At 35.9% G+C, this 21371-nt stretch overlaps 1 protein-coding gene across 13 annotated transcripts in view; it reads right to left on the bottom strand.

Moving 5' to 3' along the window:
* Positions 1–21371, bottom strand: part of PTPRM (protein tyrosine phosphatase receptor type M) — a 441751-nt gene that overhangs the window by 163963 nt on the left and 256417 nt on the right. For 8 of the 13 annotated variants that reach the window (XM_032746937.3, XM_072924517.1, XM_030265994.4 and 5 more), the window contains exons 12-14: positions 11039–11312; positions 9877–9913; positions 4905–4979 (exon numbers count right to left, since the gene is read on the bottom strand). In XM_032746937.3, coding sequence (XP_032602828.2) covers positions 4905–4979; positions 9877–9913; positions 11039–11312 — 386 coding nt within the window. The remainder of the gene's footprint in view (positions 1–4904; positions 4980–9876; positions 9914–11038; positions 11313–21371) is intronic. The other 5 variants (XM_030265998.4, XM_072924519.1, XM_030265997.4 and 2 more) reach the window with 1 other exon arrangement.

The raw sequence follows: 21371 nt of genomic DNA on the forward strand, positions 1-21371 counted from the left end.
ATGCACTTATGCTTAAAAGCACAGATGCTTTGGCGGCACTGCCTTACAGAAAACCTGACATTTGACTCTGTAACATACTAGGGGAAATAAAAGGGAGAAAAGGAAACAGCAGCTCCCATGGCACTCCTGTATCCTCTTAACATTTTCTTGTAACTATACTGTTTTATAGATGAAACTGTCACTGCAAAAATGACAAATATAACACATAAAAGAACAAAAATGGGCAATAAATCACAAGTGACACCTCAGCCCATTGAAATGCATTCATCCAGTGCTGCAGAAAGTAGGAACAGTTCCTTGTTTTGCATTCTGCCCAGCTGAGCAAGAGGACCAGAATCCTTGAACAACCGGCACAACAATCGTTGGGGCCATCACATAAAAACAGGCTCAGAATTTCACTTTGGACAGTCAGATCCATTCTCATTCTGCTTTCCTTGTTACTTGATCTTGCAACAGCACTGCAATATGGCTTTGACTTTACAGCACACAGGTGCTTATTCTCTCCTGGATAACTATCCACACCTCCAACTAATGCAAATGTTGCCCAGAAGTAGCAAGACAAGAATAAACTTCTAAAATAGTGTATTGAACATGCAGACAGGCACGTCTGCACATAGGTTTGTTATTACAGATTCAACTAGGAAATTGTCTGAACTAGGAAACAGCGGGTTCTACATTGCCCAAAATAGCACTTCAAGTTTTAGCATGTCAGAATACATATAAATCAATGGTCCAGGACGGAGAAAAAATTAATGTGAAAGTCTGTCCAGCACATGTTTTAATACCTCAGATGCATTATAAAGCAGAACAATCGAGGTAAATAGCAAAACACTCTTTCTCAAATTTATGCTGTTGGTTTTTTTGTTAATAAACAGTGTTTTCAGTAATGCCGTACAAAACTGGAGTAAATACCTTGACATAAAAAAAAGTACCATGAAGCTGTGATTTAATCAATCAAAGATTTCAGTTTATTTTTTCCACTTTTAGAGTGGAATAGCTGGGAACAGAATGTGGCCCAGAACACTGTAATAAATCTTGCTATGTACTGAATGCCCATTTTAAAAAAAGGGGTATATTTTATTATAGTGCTAACTTCGAAAGGGAGAAGAAACTGACTGGGCTTATTTTATGACTGCTTTTAACTTGTTTATAAAATATGGTGATCATCTAGACTTTAAGGTGTGCAGGATAAAGCTAATTTATATTTTAAGCATTTACCCCTATCTTAAAAAAAAAACAAAAACAACTGCCCAATTGTTAAGTATCAGTTACGTTACAAAACTTCTGACAGATCTTGCTGCATTTGATTTTTACCAAGAATTTCACATATGAAGAATGTACAATACAGAGCTCTCTCTTGCAGCTGGATGTGTAATTACAACGGGTCGTAAAAAGGGCGTTCTATGGAAATCAGTCTTAATAATATTCAGTGAAGTAGTGGCTGCTCCACTAAATCACAAATGGAAATACTTTAATTTAAATACAAGTAGCTCAGACATATTTCAACAATTAAGAAAATGCCTGACAGAATGGAAGACCCTAATCATGATTCCAAGCATGCTATTTTATCAGAACACAGAGAACAAAATATATGAGGGCCAAGTGAATACCAAATATGGCCAATTTAAACCCATTAGATGAAGTGTCTCTTACAAAATACGGAAACAAACTGCAAATTATTTCAGTCTTTCTCAAAAAGATGGATTTTTAAATTTAACTTTTAAGTTAAGATCATACAATTACATTTGTGTGGGCTAAGTTTTTTAATAACATTCTACATTATTTCAATTGCACGATAAACCGTATTTGTTATGAAAAATGGAGATAGTATCATAAGTACTGCTATACTTCATGTATACATAATCTTTTTTCCTCATAGACAGGTGTAAGATATTAGATATTCTCTGTCTGTTGAAGGACAGAGTCAACTGAGTAGATTTCAAGTTAGTTACTTTTTGTAAGGTAACACTGAAAGTTAAACACTATCCCCCAAATTTGAATTCCTTTGCTACTACATTATTGGATCACTGATAATAATGCATTGACTAAGCACTAATTTCCCTGTTTTGGCTTCTAAGAGTCAAAATCACACAGTTGCTTTTACATGAGGTTATCTTATGCTATAACCCAAGGACAACAACGCTGTATGCAACTGCATTTAGATGCAACTGCAAGGAAAAGTTCTCTTAGCGACAGGCTGCAAAGGCAACCTGGAGTGGCTGTCAAGATATTTAGGGCAACTAGCTGGTAATCCTATAAATGGAAGACCTTTTATTTTTATATGAAAAAGGAAGGAGAAAGGAAGGACAAAGAGAAATTAATAATGCATTGTTTATCAACTGCACCAGTAAGAGGTAAGATGAATTGATGACGAGGATGGAGGAAATGAGTGCAAGTAGAATTGGCTTGAAAGCAGAGCTGTATTATCATGATATTTGTGAAGAGGAAGACCTTTCAAATTTGGTAACGATATTCAGAAATGCAGCCAAGATTTTAAATTTTCATTATGCAAGAAGCATCAACTTCCAATGTAAAGAAACCCGAAAATGCCATCCTTGACCTTCCCACCACCGCTTACGTATCTCCTCAAATGCTAAAAGATGAAAGTAATTTCTTCATCTCAAATATAATTACTTTGGTTCTGAGCAAAGAAGCGAGGAAAAAGCACTGAACAGAAAATGCTAAGTGACATTTAACAGTTACAGCTGTAGGGCTTGTGGTAACTACAATTAGAAATAGCCCTGTACTTTCACATAAACAAATGCTTTTACATGTAAATCCCTTCCACAGTCTTGAAATTTACAGGAGAGAAATGTGGGGACAATGTGTAGCACTCTCAGCTCCCTCATGTGTGGTCCAGTTTCTGTAAACCTCCTTTAAGAAAACCTTTGTGCTTCTCATGGGTACTGCAGTACTGCTGTACTACCCTGAAGTCAAAAAGCCTGCCCTAAGGACACCTAGACAGGATGTCTCCCTAGAAAAAGAGGAATTGTCATTGCTGTCATGGGACAACCACATGGGCTGGGTGAGGTTTCTTTGCTTATTACTGCAGTTGTGGCAAACAAGGAGGAAGATGTTCCTTTCCTTTTGAGCACAGTCTTTCAAGCATGGGGTGGGGTTGGGAAGATGATGAGGGTATTTCAAAGGCTCTTTAATACATTTCACAAATAGCTATAAATGCTGTTGGCAAGTATTATCTGATATGTTCTTTTTCACTACAAAATTAGATTCTGGTAGAACATTTTTATTTTCTTTTCAAGAAAAAGGAAACAAATTTCGCAGATCAGACAGATAACCACAAACTGCCAATGCCACCAGTGACAAAGCAATGAAATAAATCCTACGTTAGCCAGCTATCCTATGCTAGCCATATCTCTTTTCTCTCATTGTTAAGTACTGTAGCCATCTTCTTGTGGAACAGGCATATCTCCAGTGTTACCTATAGCTATCCAGTTTTGCACTGAAACAAATAAAAAAACCCAAAAGATGAGAAGAGAAACATTTCAATCTCCACATGGAAAAATACAGAAGCTTGCTTGAATCCTGAGATAAAGAAATCAAAACTTGCTGAATTTCAAGGATATGGAAGAGATCCTGTCTGTTCAATATTTTATTTGAATTGTCAAGTAAAAATTAACTGAGGTATAAAAATGTATGCAGACACAGCTTCTGCCAAGCAGCAGTAACAAGAACAAGCTACTTAATGGCATCATATAAGCATGTTATTCTGGTTAGTTCATACATTATTAGAAAATAAAAGTATACATGCAGCAATTTTGTCTTGATTGACAAGGTAACTTGGGCCTTATGGATCACTCAGCTTTGTTATTATAACAAATACCACAGAATTAAAAGCTAGAGCAGACATGTCACTAATCCTCTTATCTTAAGCTGGATCATTTAACTGCCTCTTATTTACTGTAGCAGTATCCAGATACCAGACATCTGAACTTTTCTCTTACACACCCTGGTAGCAACATGGTAACAATGTGCTTTCCCAAGGAACTATGCCAGTATTCTTCAAAAAGGCAAAGATTTATCATAAGCTAAAAGATGATGGACTAGGTTTGCTTCCCTCATTAGATATTTAATCACTTCAGGTTCTAGAGTTTTTAATGCTCTTTGGTTCTCTTTGAAAATAAAAATGTTTGCAAATCCCTGAAAGGTTTTAGGCACAGGTTTATTATGCTGACAAAATCAATAATTTCCCCAGGTTCATAAAGGTTTTCTAGCATATTCTGAGCCATCCTTCAAGCCATATACAGCCTAACAATAGCTCCACTTGAATACTGAGTTTACTTTGACAATTAGATTTTAAATTCTTAAGTCTTGCTCATTCTCATATGTCACATGCTAGGTTGCTTTATTTTAATCCTAGAACTCATGTATGTCATAATAAAAAGAAATATTTTTTATTTCTTAATTTTAATTTCTTTCATATTGAAATTTTGCCAGAAAACATGATCTTCCTACCATTACACAGGAAAAAAAACCTGAATCCGCTAATACTAGATCTTTGTCCTAACTTGCACATGCAACTTTTGAGCCTTTATTATTTAAAAATTCTAGTGTCTTGATCTAATAACAGAGAAAAAAATAAACAGGTACACAGATATATATATATCTATATTCAAACTTTCATTTAATTTATGGATGGAGCAAGACAAGATCTCTTTACAACATGAGGCTTGAAGGAACATTCCACAGATCACACACAATGGGCACATGCAGTGGGGTCGTACATACAGGGACGTGTGTGTGAGGAAAAAAAATTATAAACAGAAAGGAACTTTTAACACAGGAAACTGTTTATGAGCAGAGAAGGAAGAAACTGTCAGGGAATAGAAGCTAAAGAGAAAGAGACAGAATGGGCATGGTGACTTGTCTGTACTTGAACATCTGACCTGTTAGCTGGTCGTCGCCTGCAGCAGGGGCGATGCGAATGTATGGTGTTGTAAGCTGAGTCACGATTATCGCAGCTAAGGCAAAGGAAGAGTTCCAGGTCAGCATGCATGAGGGAAAAAAAAGCCAGACTGAAGCTACGCCAGCAAGAAGAATCTTGGTCAGTTGTTTATTGTCTGAACTTCACAAATAAAAAGCAAAAAACTCCCACAAATTCCTTTTCATCTTCAGTTGTTAGTGTGGTTATTCTGCAAATTAGTAAGCTGTTGTGTGTGACTTTCATTCATGAAAAGGACTTAAAGCACATTATTTACTGTATTTGAGGAAACTGGAAACTCTCTGGCTCTGCTAGTCAGGGCACTAATTTTTCTAAGTGAAAACAAGCTGATTATTCAGAGTACTCTCATATCAACTTCTCTAAGTAATTTAAGCTAGTTTCATTTTTATTTTCCTTTTTCATAATACTACATTTTTTCTACAATTTTTTAAAGACAGTTTTTATGTAAAGCATTTTTCAGCTAGTTAAGATTAATTTTTCTTGTACCCACTTGGGTCACTGTTCTAAAAATGCATGCACTACACTACCCACATACTTAATGTTCAGCATACAGAGAACGACTGCTGAGACGTGGCACACTTTTATTGGCTAGGTGTGTAACTGTCCCAGGTCTGAGTTTTAAGATCACAAGAAAAAGTTGAAAATCCTGACTTGTTTGTGCCCTGAAATATCCAGACTTTTCTAACAGAGTTACAACCACCACTCCCTGCTACAGACAGTATTACTGTGGCTCACATTAATAAAATTTGTTATTTCTTTGTTTTCCAGCAGTTCTATGATTGCCTCTAAATGGTTAAGCACGCTGTGATACATATATATTAAGGAATATTAAAAAAATTAAAAGGTCAGATCCAACACGATGCAGCTGGAGAATGATGCAAAGAAAAAATATTGGAAAATTAAGGACAAAATTATATGAAAGATCACTCATTTACATAGAACAGCCTGGGTGCTATTAGAAATGTGGCAGTGAGAGAGGAAAATAGATCATCTACCATCTGCAGACAATTAAACTCCAAACTGCTGCTGCATAATATTTGGAAATATCCCTCAGCAACACTGAAATGCAATGTTGATAGTAGCTTCTAGAGTACTGTTGCTATTGGATTTAAAATATTATAATATCCTTTTCTCTCTCATAATTAATGAAAGCCGTCCAATATTGCAAAATTAGAACAATGATGTCTCCCTCTTGAGAACCGCATTCCTAGGAGATAATCAAGATGTTTCTATCCAGACAGTGTTGTAAGTCTTATCAGGAAATATAGTCTTAATATAAATCACAAACCACCACAAAGTTGATAGCAATAAACTTGGAGGAGTTTTGGAATGTTTTCAGCTTAGTCTGTTGAGATTTTACAGTCATTTAGCTTGAAGAAAGAGTAGGAATATGAAAGCTATATTTCAAGCAATATATGACAACCTTTATTACCACTGGTACAAAAAGCTATTCCGGATTTTTGTTTGTTTGTTTGCTTAATTATCTTGTCAAAAATAATGGGAGTGGAAAACCTGCAGTCTCCCCATTTGTATATACACCAAATAGTCACAGAGGTCCCAGAAGCCTTTCTCTACAGAAAACTGAGATCAGGAGACTCCACATCATAATAATGCGCTCTGTGATCCTTCTACTAACAAAGTCACTGGAAAAGGCTTCCTTTGACTTCATCACAAGCAGAAGGAGAACTTTCAGCTCTACAAAATCAAACATTCTCACCCTAATTTATACTTGTAATCACTGCAATCAGGATTTTTATATGATCTCTAAAAGAACACATTTAACAGAGGTTGTGTTTGTAAAAATGTAATGGTCATAAAACATGATCATTTTTTAAAAGGATACAAACTGAGGTTGTTTAAAATACACTTGATGGAATGAGAAAGTATTATCTAGCTACTGACCCCAGACATACATTTGACCCAGTAGAATTAGGCTGCCGTTTCTGGAGATAGGCTGTAGTCTTCTAAAGGAAACCTGTCAATATGATAATAAGCTATCTGCTGCACTTGGTCTCTGATACAGCAACAAAGGTTAATGTCTGCTAGTTGAGCACATGCATTATTCCTGTTGACATCAATGGGAGGGAAGAGGGTACTCAAGGTACAGAACAGTTCTGCTGGATCTGGGACACGAACACTATGCTTATATTACAGTTATGTAATTTTTTTTTTTTTTTAAAAATTAAAAAGTGTATGGTGGGCCATGGAATGAACACTGCATGACAGTGATAAAACCAACTCTCAATGACCTTAAGAAGGTCTTAAGAGCACCAACAACTTTATTATCTGGAGGTGAGATAATTAAAGGGAATGTAACAAGCAAGTGACATAGCTCTGCTCACGATATGTTTTGAATCCATATATTGGTCCTCAGGACAGACTTCAAACAAGCTAAACACAATGAAGTGGCTTGGCCAATCTCAGCTGTCTCAGTGGAGCAACTTGAAAGTTGCCTTGACTGACCTTGATCCTACGAATGGCACAGGCCTTTATCCAGTAAAATACTTACATGTCTGCTTTAAGATGGAATAGTTGTGAAGTAGTCAGTGAGATTATTCTCTGTGTCCCAATCAACCATGATTGATTTGATTAGGGCCTAGCTGGTCAGGGGATGGTGCTAAGAGCACCAAGGTTGTGGGTTCAATCCCCATATAGGCCATTCACTTAAGAGCTGATTCGATGATGCCTTGCAATTCAGAATATTCTGTGATTCTGTGAAACCATATGGCTTCTCACATACATAGTAAAATCCACAGTGTGTCTACTGATTCCAGTGGTGTACACAGGCTGTAGGTATTTTCAGGATCAGACCTTAATTCAAAAGAAGATTGCACCAGTTTTATACATGAATGGTCTGAAACACTTCCTCTAGCTTTAAAAACCACTGAACATAAACTTCTGAAGATAAGAGAAGCCCAGATTACGAATATTTCAGGAATGTTACTAGTACATGAAAACTAGATGTAGTACTGGAGAGAGTTCCTTATCTTATTTGTCAGGAGCACTACAGCACATAAATAGATGGGCATAACAAGCACATAGAACTTAAGTGGCTGTCTCGTAGCTACACTGTAGTCTCAAAGCTCAGAGGAAAATGGTGCAAGTCTAAGAAATCTGGCAGAGTGGTCAGAGCAGCTGCTGCTTTCTGGGGTACAAACAGTGTGAACGCACTGAGCTGTACCAAACTGTTCATGGGGATTAAACAGAAGGAGAGGAGATTGGTAGAGGATAATTTTGTCTTGTCCCAGTGCAGGTATAGTGATTTCTGACCTACACACACAGAAAATTTTTGCTGTTTTCTTCTAATGCAAATGTGGGAGGTCCAGAGAGGGCACAGAATTCTGCTTTTCCCTTAAGTATCTCTGTTAGATCCAAAGGGAAAACATCTGTGCAGAAAGCTACTTTTAATACCATATTAAAATATGTCATGGTGTCCACTTAATCTTTTTAAATTAATACAGATTAAAAACACAATACAAGCATTCAGTTCAAAATAATGAAAATCAGTGCTTTACTGTAGCCCCCCAAGAAAATTTTGCACCAGAGACTAAAAATACCATCAAGGATACCTCTGGTTAAAAAAAAAAAAAAAAGTCCTCACAGTAACTGCCAACATTACTACATTATTTTATTATGAAAAAAATCTAAAACATGCTTTCAAAACAGGAATGTAGGAAGAGTTTTTTAAAAATAAAACCTGCATTTCTCATATCTCCATTGCGAAATGGGTTAGCTCAAAGTGGCTTGTTGCTATGGGAGCTATTCCAATCCACAAAGTTACCCTCGCTACTCAAATGAGAAAGTAAAAATTTTCAGTCAGTCAAGTAATTTAAATAGTTGAACATCCATTAGTGATCAGGAATACAAATCTTCAAAAAATTTAAAATCCATTCCTCTAATCGTCTATTATGATTTCTGATGTAACCTAGTTCACTCCTGATATCTCTGAAGCTACTTGAAAACAATACATGATTTCACTTGCATCTAGAATTAAACTCTCATCTGTATTATATTTGGGTTGAGTTCAGATATTTGAAAGATTTCTATGGTTTAGTACCAGTCAGTTAGTAAATTAAACTACTTCCTTTGGTTTGTAAAAGAAAAGAAGCCAGGACTCAGTTCAAAGAGGCATAAAAATGTATTTGTCACAATAGGGAGTATCCAAACTTTCAATAGGGGTAACTTTATGCTAACATTTCTGTTACTTTTAAATAATGACATTCTCATCCCATTAAGACTTAGAGCCGGTGATGAAATTGTTGCCACCAGGTAAAGGTACAAAAAAGGTGAGACTAGATATAGCCCCCAAAGATAAGTAGATCACCGATGTGTTTATGTTTCCCTGTTTGGAGACAAAACCTATAGCCAGTACTGTCTCAATTATGCATACTTGTCTCACAAATAGTAGTATCATCTTCTGACAGTCAGGTAAATATAGCTGATCTGTCTCATTAAAATGAAGAACATGATTTCTCTACTTCTCTTTTACACAGCAATTAAGTTAAGGCAATTGCTTAAAAGTGAGGGGCAATTTTGCACTATGGATGTATAAGCAGCTGGTATGTACTCTGCAATTGGCAATTTTACAACTCTATTTTATATATATATGTATATCTATATATGTATGTATGTAAGAACAAAGTATTTATTGTGAGATCATATAAAAACCCACAGAATATATTTTAAAAGCCCTGTGTTCAAGCAGACAACCAAAAGTAATTAATACATTTATGATTACAAACAAACAAACAAATTTCCTAAATCTCAGCTAAGAATGCAAATGATTCTATGAAAATTCTATAATATGTTTAGCGATCTGTTTTAGCAATAGATACACTTCTGGAAGTTTCCAAACACCATGTGAGGGGAAGGTCAACAAGCTGAAGTACAGAATATATGACATAATACAAACATACCTTTTGTGGCTACCCTGACGCAGTCAATTTTAGTTTCCTGTGTCAAACAAAAAGGGAAAAGGTCACATCTTGTGTTTCTAGACAGAGAAAGTCATCCATTATTCTAGTCCTAAAATTACTGATAAAATATCAGAGCAGAATGTGCCTCATTACATATTTAACTACTTATTAGCTAACTCCAAAGTGCATTCATTATATGGACAAGCACTGCTTGGGTAAGGTACATACACATTTCACTTAAGATTCCTCTAAAAGTAGAAAATGTGAAAGATATTCGCAGGAGCACAGGCAAGTGTTCAGGTTGTTAACTCTGGCAACATAATGACCTTGGGAGATTTTTCTTTTTCTTACAGAAAGTATAGTTTGAGGCATCATGTTAGACAACTTTAGGAAGAAAAATTAATCAATAGTGTTTCACATTTGTGCACTGTCGGTGCACTGTGAATGAGGGAGCATTACGGTTTCTGGCAGAAAACATTTCCAGGCTGTCAGCACAGACAGCCAAAGCTTATCAAGAATTGAAGGGCTCTGGGTAGGTCTGTCCAGGAAATGAAAAACAATTCCAGGAAGAATTAGTCTGATGAAACATGATCTGTGAGGATCTTTTTACACACTTTTCATTTCAGTTCCATCTACTTCTTTTTCCTTTTATTTTGTTTGCAGAAAGGGACAAAAAAAGTGAGTGATTTGTAATTCAATCAGGGCAACCAAGTGAGAAAAAGGGAGATCAAGATGTTACAAACTAAGGTAACAGGACTGGACATGCTAAGACAGATGTGCTAAAACCCACAATTGTTTTTGGCTTAAAAGTAACAAAAAAAAATCACATTTTCTTGTTCAAAGCAAGAAAAATAACAGAAAAGAAGAAAAAAAGCCAGTCAAACACAGTCACTGGACAGCTTTTAGCTTATAAGACAGAATGGTGACTACTTTGCCTGCTAACTACTGACAAAATGTGTGGTTTTCCCCTCCTCTTTCCTGTAACCTTTAATCATTAAGCAATATTGTGTTAGGAAAACTGCTATCTTTTAAACTTAGTGTGTAAAATTTCACGGTTACTTCATTTTCTCATTAGCAACTAAATTGGGCATCCTGCTAGTTGATGCCAATCATTTATTTACAAACAAACACTGTATAAAATCACGTCTGTTGCACGACCTACCCCATTGGCTCTGCTGGCAGCTTGGAAATAGATGCTGTAGCTCTTATGAGGAAGAAGAGGAGTATTCCAGAAACCACTGTAGGTTTTGTTATCACCAATAGTAAAAGGCTGAGCAGCTAGTAAACCATTGGCTGGAATCTCTGCAGCAAAGTAGTACTGGGAATTCAAGAGTGAGGCATTCTGGAAATGAATGGGCACTGGGTAGCACTTTAGGATTTCAGTTGCCTTTTTGGTTCTCCGTGGGCGCTCTTCCTCAACAACGATTTGATAGACACTAAGAGTGCAGAAAGGAGAGAACAAAAAAAACATCATTAATGTTATTTTAAAAGTTGGGAAGTCAAACCATCCTAAAACTGGAATAGTGTACCAATATTTACTGTAAAAAAAACAACTGTCAAAAGCAAAGAACACAGAAAAAAATGACATTTTATTATGCAGGTGTATGAATTTGTGGAACAGATTCATGCTTTCAAATTCATTTTGTTCTGGAGAAACAAAAATATCCATACATACCATAGCTTTTGACACAAGTGAATGCAAAGCACATTTTCTTGTTCAAACTCTTGTACAGAAAAAGTGTGTTTAATCAGTGTAAAATGTGGAATTAAGTATTATTTTGCTTACAAAAGCGAGCATAAAGCTATAGCGTCCCTTCTCTAACCTGTTATCTTACCTAAATGAAATTAAATTAGTACTAAGACAAAAATGAAGACATAAATTACAGAGACAGGGACCAGTATTCGCTTAACTGTTGACATTTTAAGTATTTATAAAAGCACAAAGTAAAATTTCAGTGGCATATTGACTATTGCTGAGCAAGTATAAAACACTTTTTGATGGAAGTTATCACTCAGCAAAGCACTTTTGCATATCTCATAGATAATCATATTTTTCAGTTTCTAGCAAGTCAGTTTGCACTTGCAATCTCTGCTGTACTGGGACCTACAGAGAACAGTCCATCCCTCTCCACTGTAAAGGTGCTATGGACATTCAAACAGGAACAAAGAAATTGCAATTTCTGCTGTATATGCAAACAGTGTAATCATTATACCCTTGCAGTTGCTGTGAAATACTGAGTCAGTGCTTTTAAATTTGTGATGTGGGAAGTCCATGTCTCTAAAGAGGACTGGCTTACAAGTTTATTGCTTCACTGGGGACCAGTGATTCTTAATCAGTATTTGTCTCCTGGAATCTTGAATCCCAGTAAACAAGTCAGTCTAGGTAATTGATGTCAAAGTGGCAACGTGTCCATATTTTTGCATTATCATCTACATCCAGTAACAATTTATGATCTTTCAAGTGGACAGTTCATAAAAATCAGTAATCTCTGCATAGTAAGTTTCTTAAAGATTAAATATCCACAGAGTCTTCTGATGTGCTACTGCTCCATCATCTGTAGGTAGAGAATTATGTTTACAGAAGATTCTGCCCAAAGTACAGGGACACGTGGGCTGAGCTTCTGCAGGACCATCTCAGTCTGGACCCAACAGGATGTATTGGCTTAGTCATATCCTGCACAGCTATGGCTACTTCCCTTCTGATGGCAAAACTGGTTTAGAAATAAAGGGATGAACTGTCCAATGACAGGAGGGATGGTGCTTCAAGCAACCTGGAGGGGAAGGTGTCCCTTGACCAGAATAGGGGGTCAGGCTAGATGATCTTTAAAGGTTCCTTCCAACACAAACTATTCTATGATTCTGTCACACTATCATTTAAGGTCTCCAGAGTCTTTATAGTCAAATATCACCAAGGGGCAGAAAATGCCAATTTTCTTGACCATCCTACTGTTTTTTTTTACCAGACTTACTCATCATGTGCCACAGACCTTGTAGACTATATTTTTAAAATCTAACATCTCCAGTAGGAGATGCTGGTCTTCTATGTTCACAAAAAATGCCCAGAAAGTTAACACCCAGAATGCAATAAATACCTTTCCTTCTGCCTGATTTAGACTTTTAATATGGTGGAGCTTTAGTTCAGTGTTAACACACTGACACCTATCTGCCTTCACAAAGATGTCTACCCATCTACAGTTCTCAGAGAACTGAGCAGAAAGAAGGTGTCCACTTTTAGGTCAACCTAATTGCTTCCCAGACTCCATTGATTATAGTAACTAAATACTCAGCTCACATGTAGACATTTAGAAGTGGACACTCAAATGTAGATGTTTTAATTTAATGCTGAACTTCATACAGAAATCTAACCGTGCAAAAATTTAGTACAGCCAGGGACACAGGAATGTCTTGAGGGATCACTTGAAGGCCCCTGCTTGTACATTTTGCAGCTCTGTGCAACAAGAGATATTCTGCTTCATATCAAGCAGAAACATTTTCATTAGCTGATTAATTCCATGCTGAGTAGTAAATGAAGGTCAATCCAAAGCAATCTTTCTTTGATCCTGTGGGAACTGATTTGTAAAAAAAGTAGCCATGGAATATCTACATTACAATCTTGTTTTTTTCTTACAAATCTATTTTTGACATAATTTTCACAATTAATTTTCTAGAACAAAAGAGAGTTACTTAGAACTGCGATTCCGAGCTACTTGGAAGACAGCATGTTGCCTCCTCTAACTATTAATTTGCCGTGAATCTACAATAAATACCATTTGCAAACTTAAATGGAGTATTGAAAAAAATTCAGAAGGTGAAGCAAACATTTATTCTTACAAGTTAGTGAAGCTGGATATGCTTGCCTAATACTGCAGCAAATTTAAGAATCCTGCAGTTTCACTATAGCATGATGGATAGTAAACTAAGTTACTTCTTTCTTGCAGCAGGCCTGAATATAAGAGGGACTTCAGACCAGATGAGATAACATGACTTGTTTCAGTACTGGATGAAATGAGGATTCACTTAATTTTTCACTCAGTGATTAAAGCTGAAGACAGTAGACATTTCAGAAACAAATTTGTCATTAAAATGCTCCTTTTCCTACGGTAAATCCATATTTATTTATACTACATGCACTACTCCTTGTATACCTTTTAGATGCCTACCATCTACTCATTTTCAGATACTTTAAAGAAAGAAGTAAGTTGACTGGAGCAATTTCAAACTCAAAATGTCTTTTAATCCTTACTCCACAAGACAAATTAGATTTGCAAGCATCTAGACCTCAAATCTATTTGCTCTTTAATAATTTAAGCACTGAAAGGTCAAACAACTCTTTTCTGTTCCCCTTCATCAAAGTCCAAGTGCTAATGAAAAATAACTAAATCCTATCTGCTGGCCAATTTCCACACACTGCTGTTTCTCTGATGTAAATTAACACATTATGAGCACCTGGGTCAATGGAAGCCTGACAGAATTTTACCAGTGATACTTTTTACATTTGTACAAATGAGATCATCTTGCTAATGAATTTTACAAAACTATCCCAATTACAATTATAATCCAAAAGCTTTCTCTAGGTCTTACAATTAATAGTACTTTCTTTAATATGTAACAGCTGGACTACCTACTATGAAAAGGGTTTAAGCTCAGTGAATTGAGCACTGTGCCATGACTCTACTATTCCCCTTACGTGTTAGTTAGATTTCTGGCTTGTCTGAAGTTGAATTATTCCTTTTCCACACCTTTACATTTCAGAGAATAAAGTCTTCCTACCTGTAATCCAGAAAAGAAGTACTACACTACAGTGAAATGTGCCAAAAGCGTATTGGTTATCGGCAGCATTTAGACTGATTTTCCAGAAGGAAAGAAATGTAATTTAAGTATAATTCATGTTATGCAGTTCTACTATAGAATTTCAATGCCTTAGAAATTAAATAAAAAATTTATTTTTATAAATGAATAGTTCGCTGTTGCAGTGAGAAAGGAACACATTGTAATTATTTTTAACCTAGGATTCAAATGCTTCAAATTTGGGGATTAAAAAAGGTGTATGGAAAAAGAAAAAAAAAAATTATATCACTTTTACACTGCTTTCTATTCTAACAATTCCAAATACAGTTCCAAATTTAAATTATTATGCAGAAATACAGATTTGAACACAGTACTGTAATTTTTGTTACATTTTTGATACATGAAAGCAGAAAGAAAATGTATTAGCACAGTAATAAAAGATGCTCAGAGTACTTAAGACAAATGACAATTTCAAAGAAGACTTAAATATATTTACTACATCAAATGATGGGTTTTAGTAACCTCCTGAATCAGGACATTACTTCACATTACTGGAATGCTGCAAATCAAATTTTAATTAATTGAAGTCTCATTCAAAGTTACATAATAACTTTCCAAGAAGGACCTACTGGATGCAAACATGGACTTCAGAAGTCTTCATACAGGAGTATGTATATACATGTATATACTTAACACGTACAATCTGGGCATTTATTGAAACTTACTAATCTATAATTATACCTAATTCCACAGTAATTCCAAATTACAATCAAAGGGAAAACAAGCTTGATTACTTAATTATTGAACTGTCAGCTCTATTTTGTCTCTCTAAAACAGTCTTATACTTCATGTAACTGAAGCATTGAAGAAATTTTTAGAATTAATTTCACAGAAGGGAGATGGCCTAAGGAACTGAATATAGACAAAGACTATCTGAATTTATTTACTAGTCTTAAAACAGCTGCTGTGTGTGATCCTAGCCAAGTCAATCAACTATTATCGTCCTCAGAAATGTGGTTGTAAAATTAGAATAAGAAACTTTCTTATTCCTACTTCAGTTGTTTAAAATATCTTCAAAATCTTATTATCCTTGGGTTTTTTCCCCCTAAGAAATGCACAAAGCCTGCAAAGCTCTTAAGGTCCACTAAGAGTGCCCTAATGAGCTGTGTAAACTGTTGGGATACCTCTGTAGACTGTCATGGTAACACTCTTGAGCCTAATTTGAAGTTTTCTGCTCACTGTTTTAAGTTCATGCTTTATTAGAAATATAGCAAACCAGCACTTTTTATAAATCTATTTCTGTATTTTGACTTGCATGCTTACTTTGTTTTAATGCTTACAGATTCAAACAATACACTTTGTTTTAATGCTTACAGATTCAAACAATCTACACACTGACCATTATTTCAGTTACTCATTCCCACAGCCCTATTTATCTGCATGTTAGAATCACTTTACTGCATTTTTCTACAAAAATATCAGTTGCAATAGAGGGCAAAATTAAGAAACCCAAACCACACCCCATAACCACAGCCCTAAGCCCATGAAGAACCTGATTGCTCAAACTGTAAGGGTCCACAGTTTATAGGGTCCCCACAGTTTCAGCGAATCTTCTGTAGACCCTGAAAATTCTTCTATCGTACTGACATTAAGATTTTAAAAATGCATCAGTCATTTTGTTCATGTTTTGCATCTAAAACATCATATATCTTTGCTCATCATGTGTTATGCAAATTTATTCCCTAATATTGCTTTCTGAAAAGAATACAGCCTTTGGACAATTTTTTCTATATAATATGCAACTTAACTTCATCTTTGTCAGCAGTTGTCTCTGACATGGTCATATCATATTTACATGGATTAACATTCGAGATACATATCTATTTCTATATGCCCTTAAAATGCACTAGATTCTTGTAATTCATCCTGTATCTTCAAATTTTAAAGTTCTAGAAATTATATGCAATTATACATATGTAATGCACCTTGAAATGGAAGAGGGAAATTACTCTTTAAAGGACAGGAATTAATAATTTATGGTTAGCAGGCAAATAGAAAAAGGCTACAAGAAATTGCCACTAACTCTCCTCCTACTGTGTAAGAGCCTCTATATTTATTATAGGTGGATTAAACAAAGGTGATGAACAGCCCCTGATTTATCAGGTGTCTCACCATCACAGCTACAGAGGCCTTGCCAGTGGGTCAGGAGTTCTAGCAACACTGAATATACAGTGAATAAAATATACTTAGTGTGCAGTCATTTCCAGAACAGATTCAACGCCAGAGAATCAGATGAATAGCAGTCCTGTATGCTGACCACTGTCCCTGTGACCACTTTGCATATTTTATCAAAGGGGAAGCACACATGGTTCAACTGTAGACTAGAGGTAAGACCAGGGAGTTTTTGATTAGCAGCAGGACAAATGAGTATACCTACTAATGATGGAGAAGACTGTTTAAGGTAGACATCTCTGTTTCAGGGATATTTTATCTGGGAGATCAGAGGTTTTCTGGGCTTTATGCAAAATACAGCATCACTCACTATAGCTTCTGAAAAAAGGTGAAGAACCTTAAAAAAATCCCTTGTAGGAACATAATGGTCAGGTATGAAAATACAGAACTGAGAGTGAAGAAAAACAAGCAGACTAAACAAAACCTCCAAACTGATGTTGCTGTACCAATGCCAACAACAATGCCAACAAGTAGTTTTAAAATCACACATTAGTATGTAATTTATACAGGGGGGAAATAACTGATTTAGGCAATGCTGCAAATAATATTCGCACAACACATAATCATCAAAATTCTTGCAATGGTTCCCATTTAAGCCCTTGATGTACCAGTGTTAGAGGTGTATTGCCTGTTTCTTTGGGTGAGCAAAGGGAATCTTAAATCCTTATCTTAAAGCTTTTCCAAGGGAAGGGAGTCTTAAATCCTTCTAACTTTTTGTTTGCATCTTTACTTGAAGCTAGGAGGGGTTCCATGTAAACAAAAGCTTCACCATTCCTTTGGCAGGTTTCTAACTCTGCAGAACAGTTGTTGTCTCACAAATGTAGAAAAGGTGCTAAGTAAACAAAACACTTTGTGCTACCAGCTTGTTCAAACTTGAATGGAATGATTCTACTTTCACACCTGCCTTTATTTACTAGCTTTGCAGGTCAAGAGATAAGTCTGGTTAGATTCTCCAAGGCAATGCTGTCTTTATTCTCAGGAAATACTATTACTGGCACCTGAAATTTTCAGCCCATGGGGAAAAAATAAAATTCAAGGAATCTTTTGGAATCAGACCTGGCGTGAACACAAGAGAGACTAATATTATACGACACCTCCATTGTCATGCAAGGAGCCCTACTTCTCAGATCAATCACAGCAGAAATACCTAAACTGCTGTAAAGGAGGAGATAAGACAGCTTAGGTTCAGTCCCTAGAGATAGTGCCAAATGTAAACTCTCAGGTGTCGTAATAAGCTTTATCTTCACAGACCCAAGTCCACTGGGGAACAGTATCTGGTTTTTAATGTAAAACTCCTAAGCTGCTTTGTGACTGCCCAACTCTTTTGTATGGATGGTCTCAAAGACTTAAAAGTCAGCATTTACAAAGGAGATTTTCGGGGAAAAAACACATCCAAGCAAATCTGTCCTTAGCATTCCTATGGAAATCCTGACAATTTTTCAAATGGAAAGCATGATGTCACTGGAAGTTAAAGCTATTTTGCTTGCTCCTTCCTCTAAGGACAGTCATCAGGGAAGGATATGACAACAGGTTCAATTCTCTTGAGAAGGAAAACACCTGCTACATAGTATGTCAATTGCAGAAGAGACAGATAGGCTGTGAAAACGGTAATTAAATGGCCACCATAAATTCGTAACACATTCAGATTATTTTCTCCAGGTGCAGAAGAAAGAATAAATTTCTTTTTTTTTGCAAATGTGGACTCCCTAGGATTGAAGTGACACATCAGAGCTTTTGCTCAGAAAATTGCACAAAGAAAATCTGCAAGGAAAAGGAGAGAGTGATGCAAGCTCCTTCCATCTTCCAGTGGCGAGATGGATGCCACCTAGTCCTGATGACACTGGGTGTTTGACTTCTTGTCTTATTTCCTAGTACAGAGACTAATTGTTTTAGAGACTCTAAGCACACTTGTCAGAGGCAGAGAGTGTCCAGCAGATCATCAGCCTTGTAATTGCAGGCAACCATAATACCACTCATGAAACCTTTGTGAAATGTTTCTGCTTTTAGATTCAGTTATCACAAATGACAATCCAAAATGCAGGGTTTTTTTGTTAGTAGAGAAGGGGAGAGAGAGAGTGAAAAATCTTACAAGGATTTCAGTTGTAATACTTTTTTATTTAACAGGACAATAAAGATTGTGGCAGTAGATAATTTGTGCTTGGTTTTACAACATATACCCTGCTGATGGACTGCAGTTTCAACTTTGTCCCATCCATCCTTTGCAAAAAAATCAATATATTCAATACATATGCTAACCTACACTTATTCAAAAGAAGTATTAGTTTACTACTGGAACAGCATATTAAAATTTATAAGACCCATTTGCCCAACAAGTATATAAGTGGTGGTTAGACATAACGCCAACAATAATTGTGGCACAAGAGACTACTATGTTGTTAACTGAGATTTGTGAACCAGCAATGGAATCAAAACTGTTCTCTCAAACCTCCCAACCCCCATAATCCTTGATAAAATGACAAATATTGATTACATGGTATTTTTTTCTCCCTGGTTGCACCATTGCATGGTTAATTATTTGTAATTAATTTAATACTGGTGCCCAACTAGGACTTGGGAATGTTATTAGTACACTGGCCGACAAGAGTGACTGTCATAATAACTAGAAACAAGATGACAAAGATGACAGGATGCAACCATGTTTGTACATTGCTACACCTACAATTTCTTAATCATCAGTTTTCCTACCCTTACTCTCCCAGAGGCTGAGTACTGCTCTGTACTGATATGATCCATCTGATGACACACAATGTCTTAGAAATTCTGCATACTTAGAAACAACCATGTAATTCTACCTGGCTTTTTCTTCTACAAGGTAATAATACACACATCTTTGTTATTTTGTAGGGGAAGCGTTTAATTATTGTTTCTTATGCTGAAAAAATTAAATGTTCTAAAATATTGCAGTCCACAAAACCCCCCTATGATCAGAAACATGCTTTTTCTGAAACACTTAAAACTTCACCGTGGCTTGTACTCTCCATGCTTAATATAGACTTACGTATTTGGCTGCTTTTTCTTCAAACTCGAAAATGTCAAGAAAATACATAAACTTTGTACATAATGTGTAGACTTGCACAATACAGAGTACAAAATGCAAACAAAGTTAAGCCTGCTCAAAACAGTACTGTTTCACAAGGAGCTCAAAGTCATTTTCTACAGGGGGGAAGTAATATGATAAAAGAGAGCATTTGGCTCCATGTTCATAATTTATTTCAGCTATTAAATGCTGGACAAGAAAAGGACATCTCTGACTACAGAGCTCCCCAAATGTGCCCCATATAGCATCAATGAGATCAATCTGCTAAATACAGGCTGAAAGTGTCAAACTAAGAGGGGCACCAGAGACCTGGCAAAGTATTTTGGTGATGGTGTTTTCCCCCCACCCCCCGTGGGTGTTTTTGGGTATATTTTTGTTTGACTGGGGGTTGTTTGGGTTTTTTGTTCATGGTTTGTTTTTGGTTTTTTTTTTTAATTTTGTCTGGTTTAACTTGTTTTTTTTTTTTTTCCCACAGACAGAAAAAGAAATGTTGCAGATAAGCAATTGTGCATATGAAAAGAGAAAGAAAGAGACAAAACAAAGCTAGGAAAAGATTGAAATATTCAAGAATACAAAAGCTTACACAAGGCAGTAATGTAAAGAAGAATAGAAGAAAATAACAGATAATGTAGTGAAAACAGCTTGACATGTATCATCCTGTTTGCTAAATAAGAAGTGAAAATAAAAAGCAGTAGTAGGAAAGAAAAAATAAAAATGAAGCCTATCTAATATAGATACACTTTAAACAAAGCATTTTTAACAACTTACACCCAGCTACTTTTTTATAAATTACACACAGTATGTTTGTAAAAGATGTTTGATTCCACAGCTATATTATAAAATCAAATACCCTTTATAAACAAATTGTGCATAATTTATAAAATTCATTTATTTCCTAATAGAATTTAGAAATCATATTATGCACTTTCATAAGATTGAGGGGGATTGTTATCCAAGAATGACTGCCTACAAGATCTCTTTACACTCATTATGATCTACTGAGCATTTTTTAAAGTTGCTCTACCAACTGACACTTGGCTTCTTCTATAAATAACTCTGGTAAACATAACCTTAAAATCTTTTTGGTAGGTATGTCACCATTAACTTTTTGGCAACAATAAAACATCTCTGCTGACAGCTCTTTCATGTTTAAGGGACAAGAATATCCCATTTACATTGACCAGGAACTGGGTTTTTTAAAGGCCATTTGAAACCAAAGATGCATCAAAGCCTTATAAATAGACTAAGACACTACAACTTTTACTGTAAGAAATCCAGAATGTTGTAATCCCATTTCTATTCCACATGTCATCTGTGATACCCAGCTCCCACCTTCAATATGCTCAGCTCCTTTTAGTATCTCCCAAACACTGGCTGGAAAAGAGAAGACACATGCTGTGGCTGCTTCTGGGCTCCT

This window comes from Taeniopygia guttata, chromosome 2 (genome assembly GCF_048771995.1).
Source record: "Taeniopygia guttata chromosome 2, bTaeGut7.mat, whole genome shotgun sequence".
Lineage (NCBI taxonomy): Eukaryota > Metazoa > Chordata > Aves > Passeriformes > Estrildidae > Taeniopygia > Taeniopygia guttata.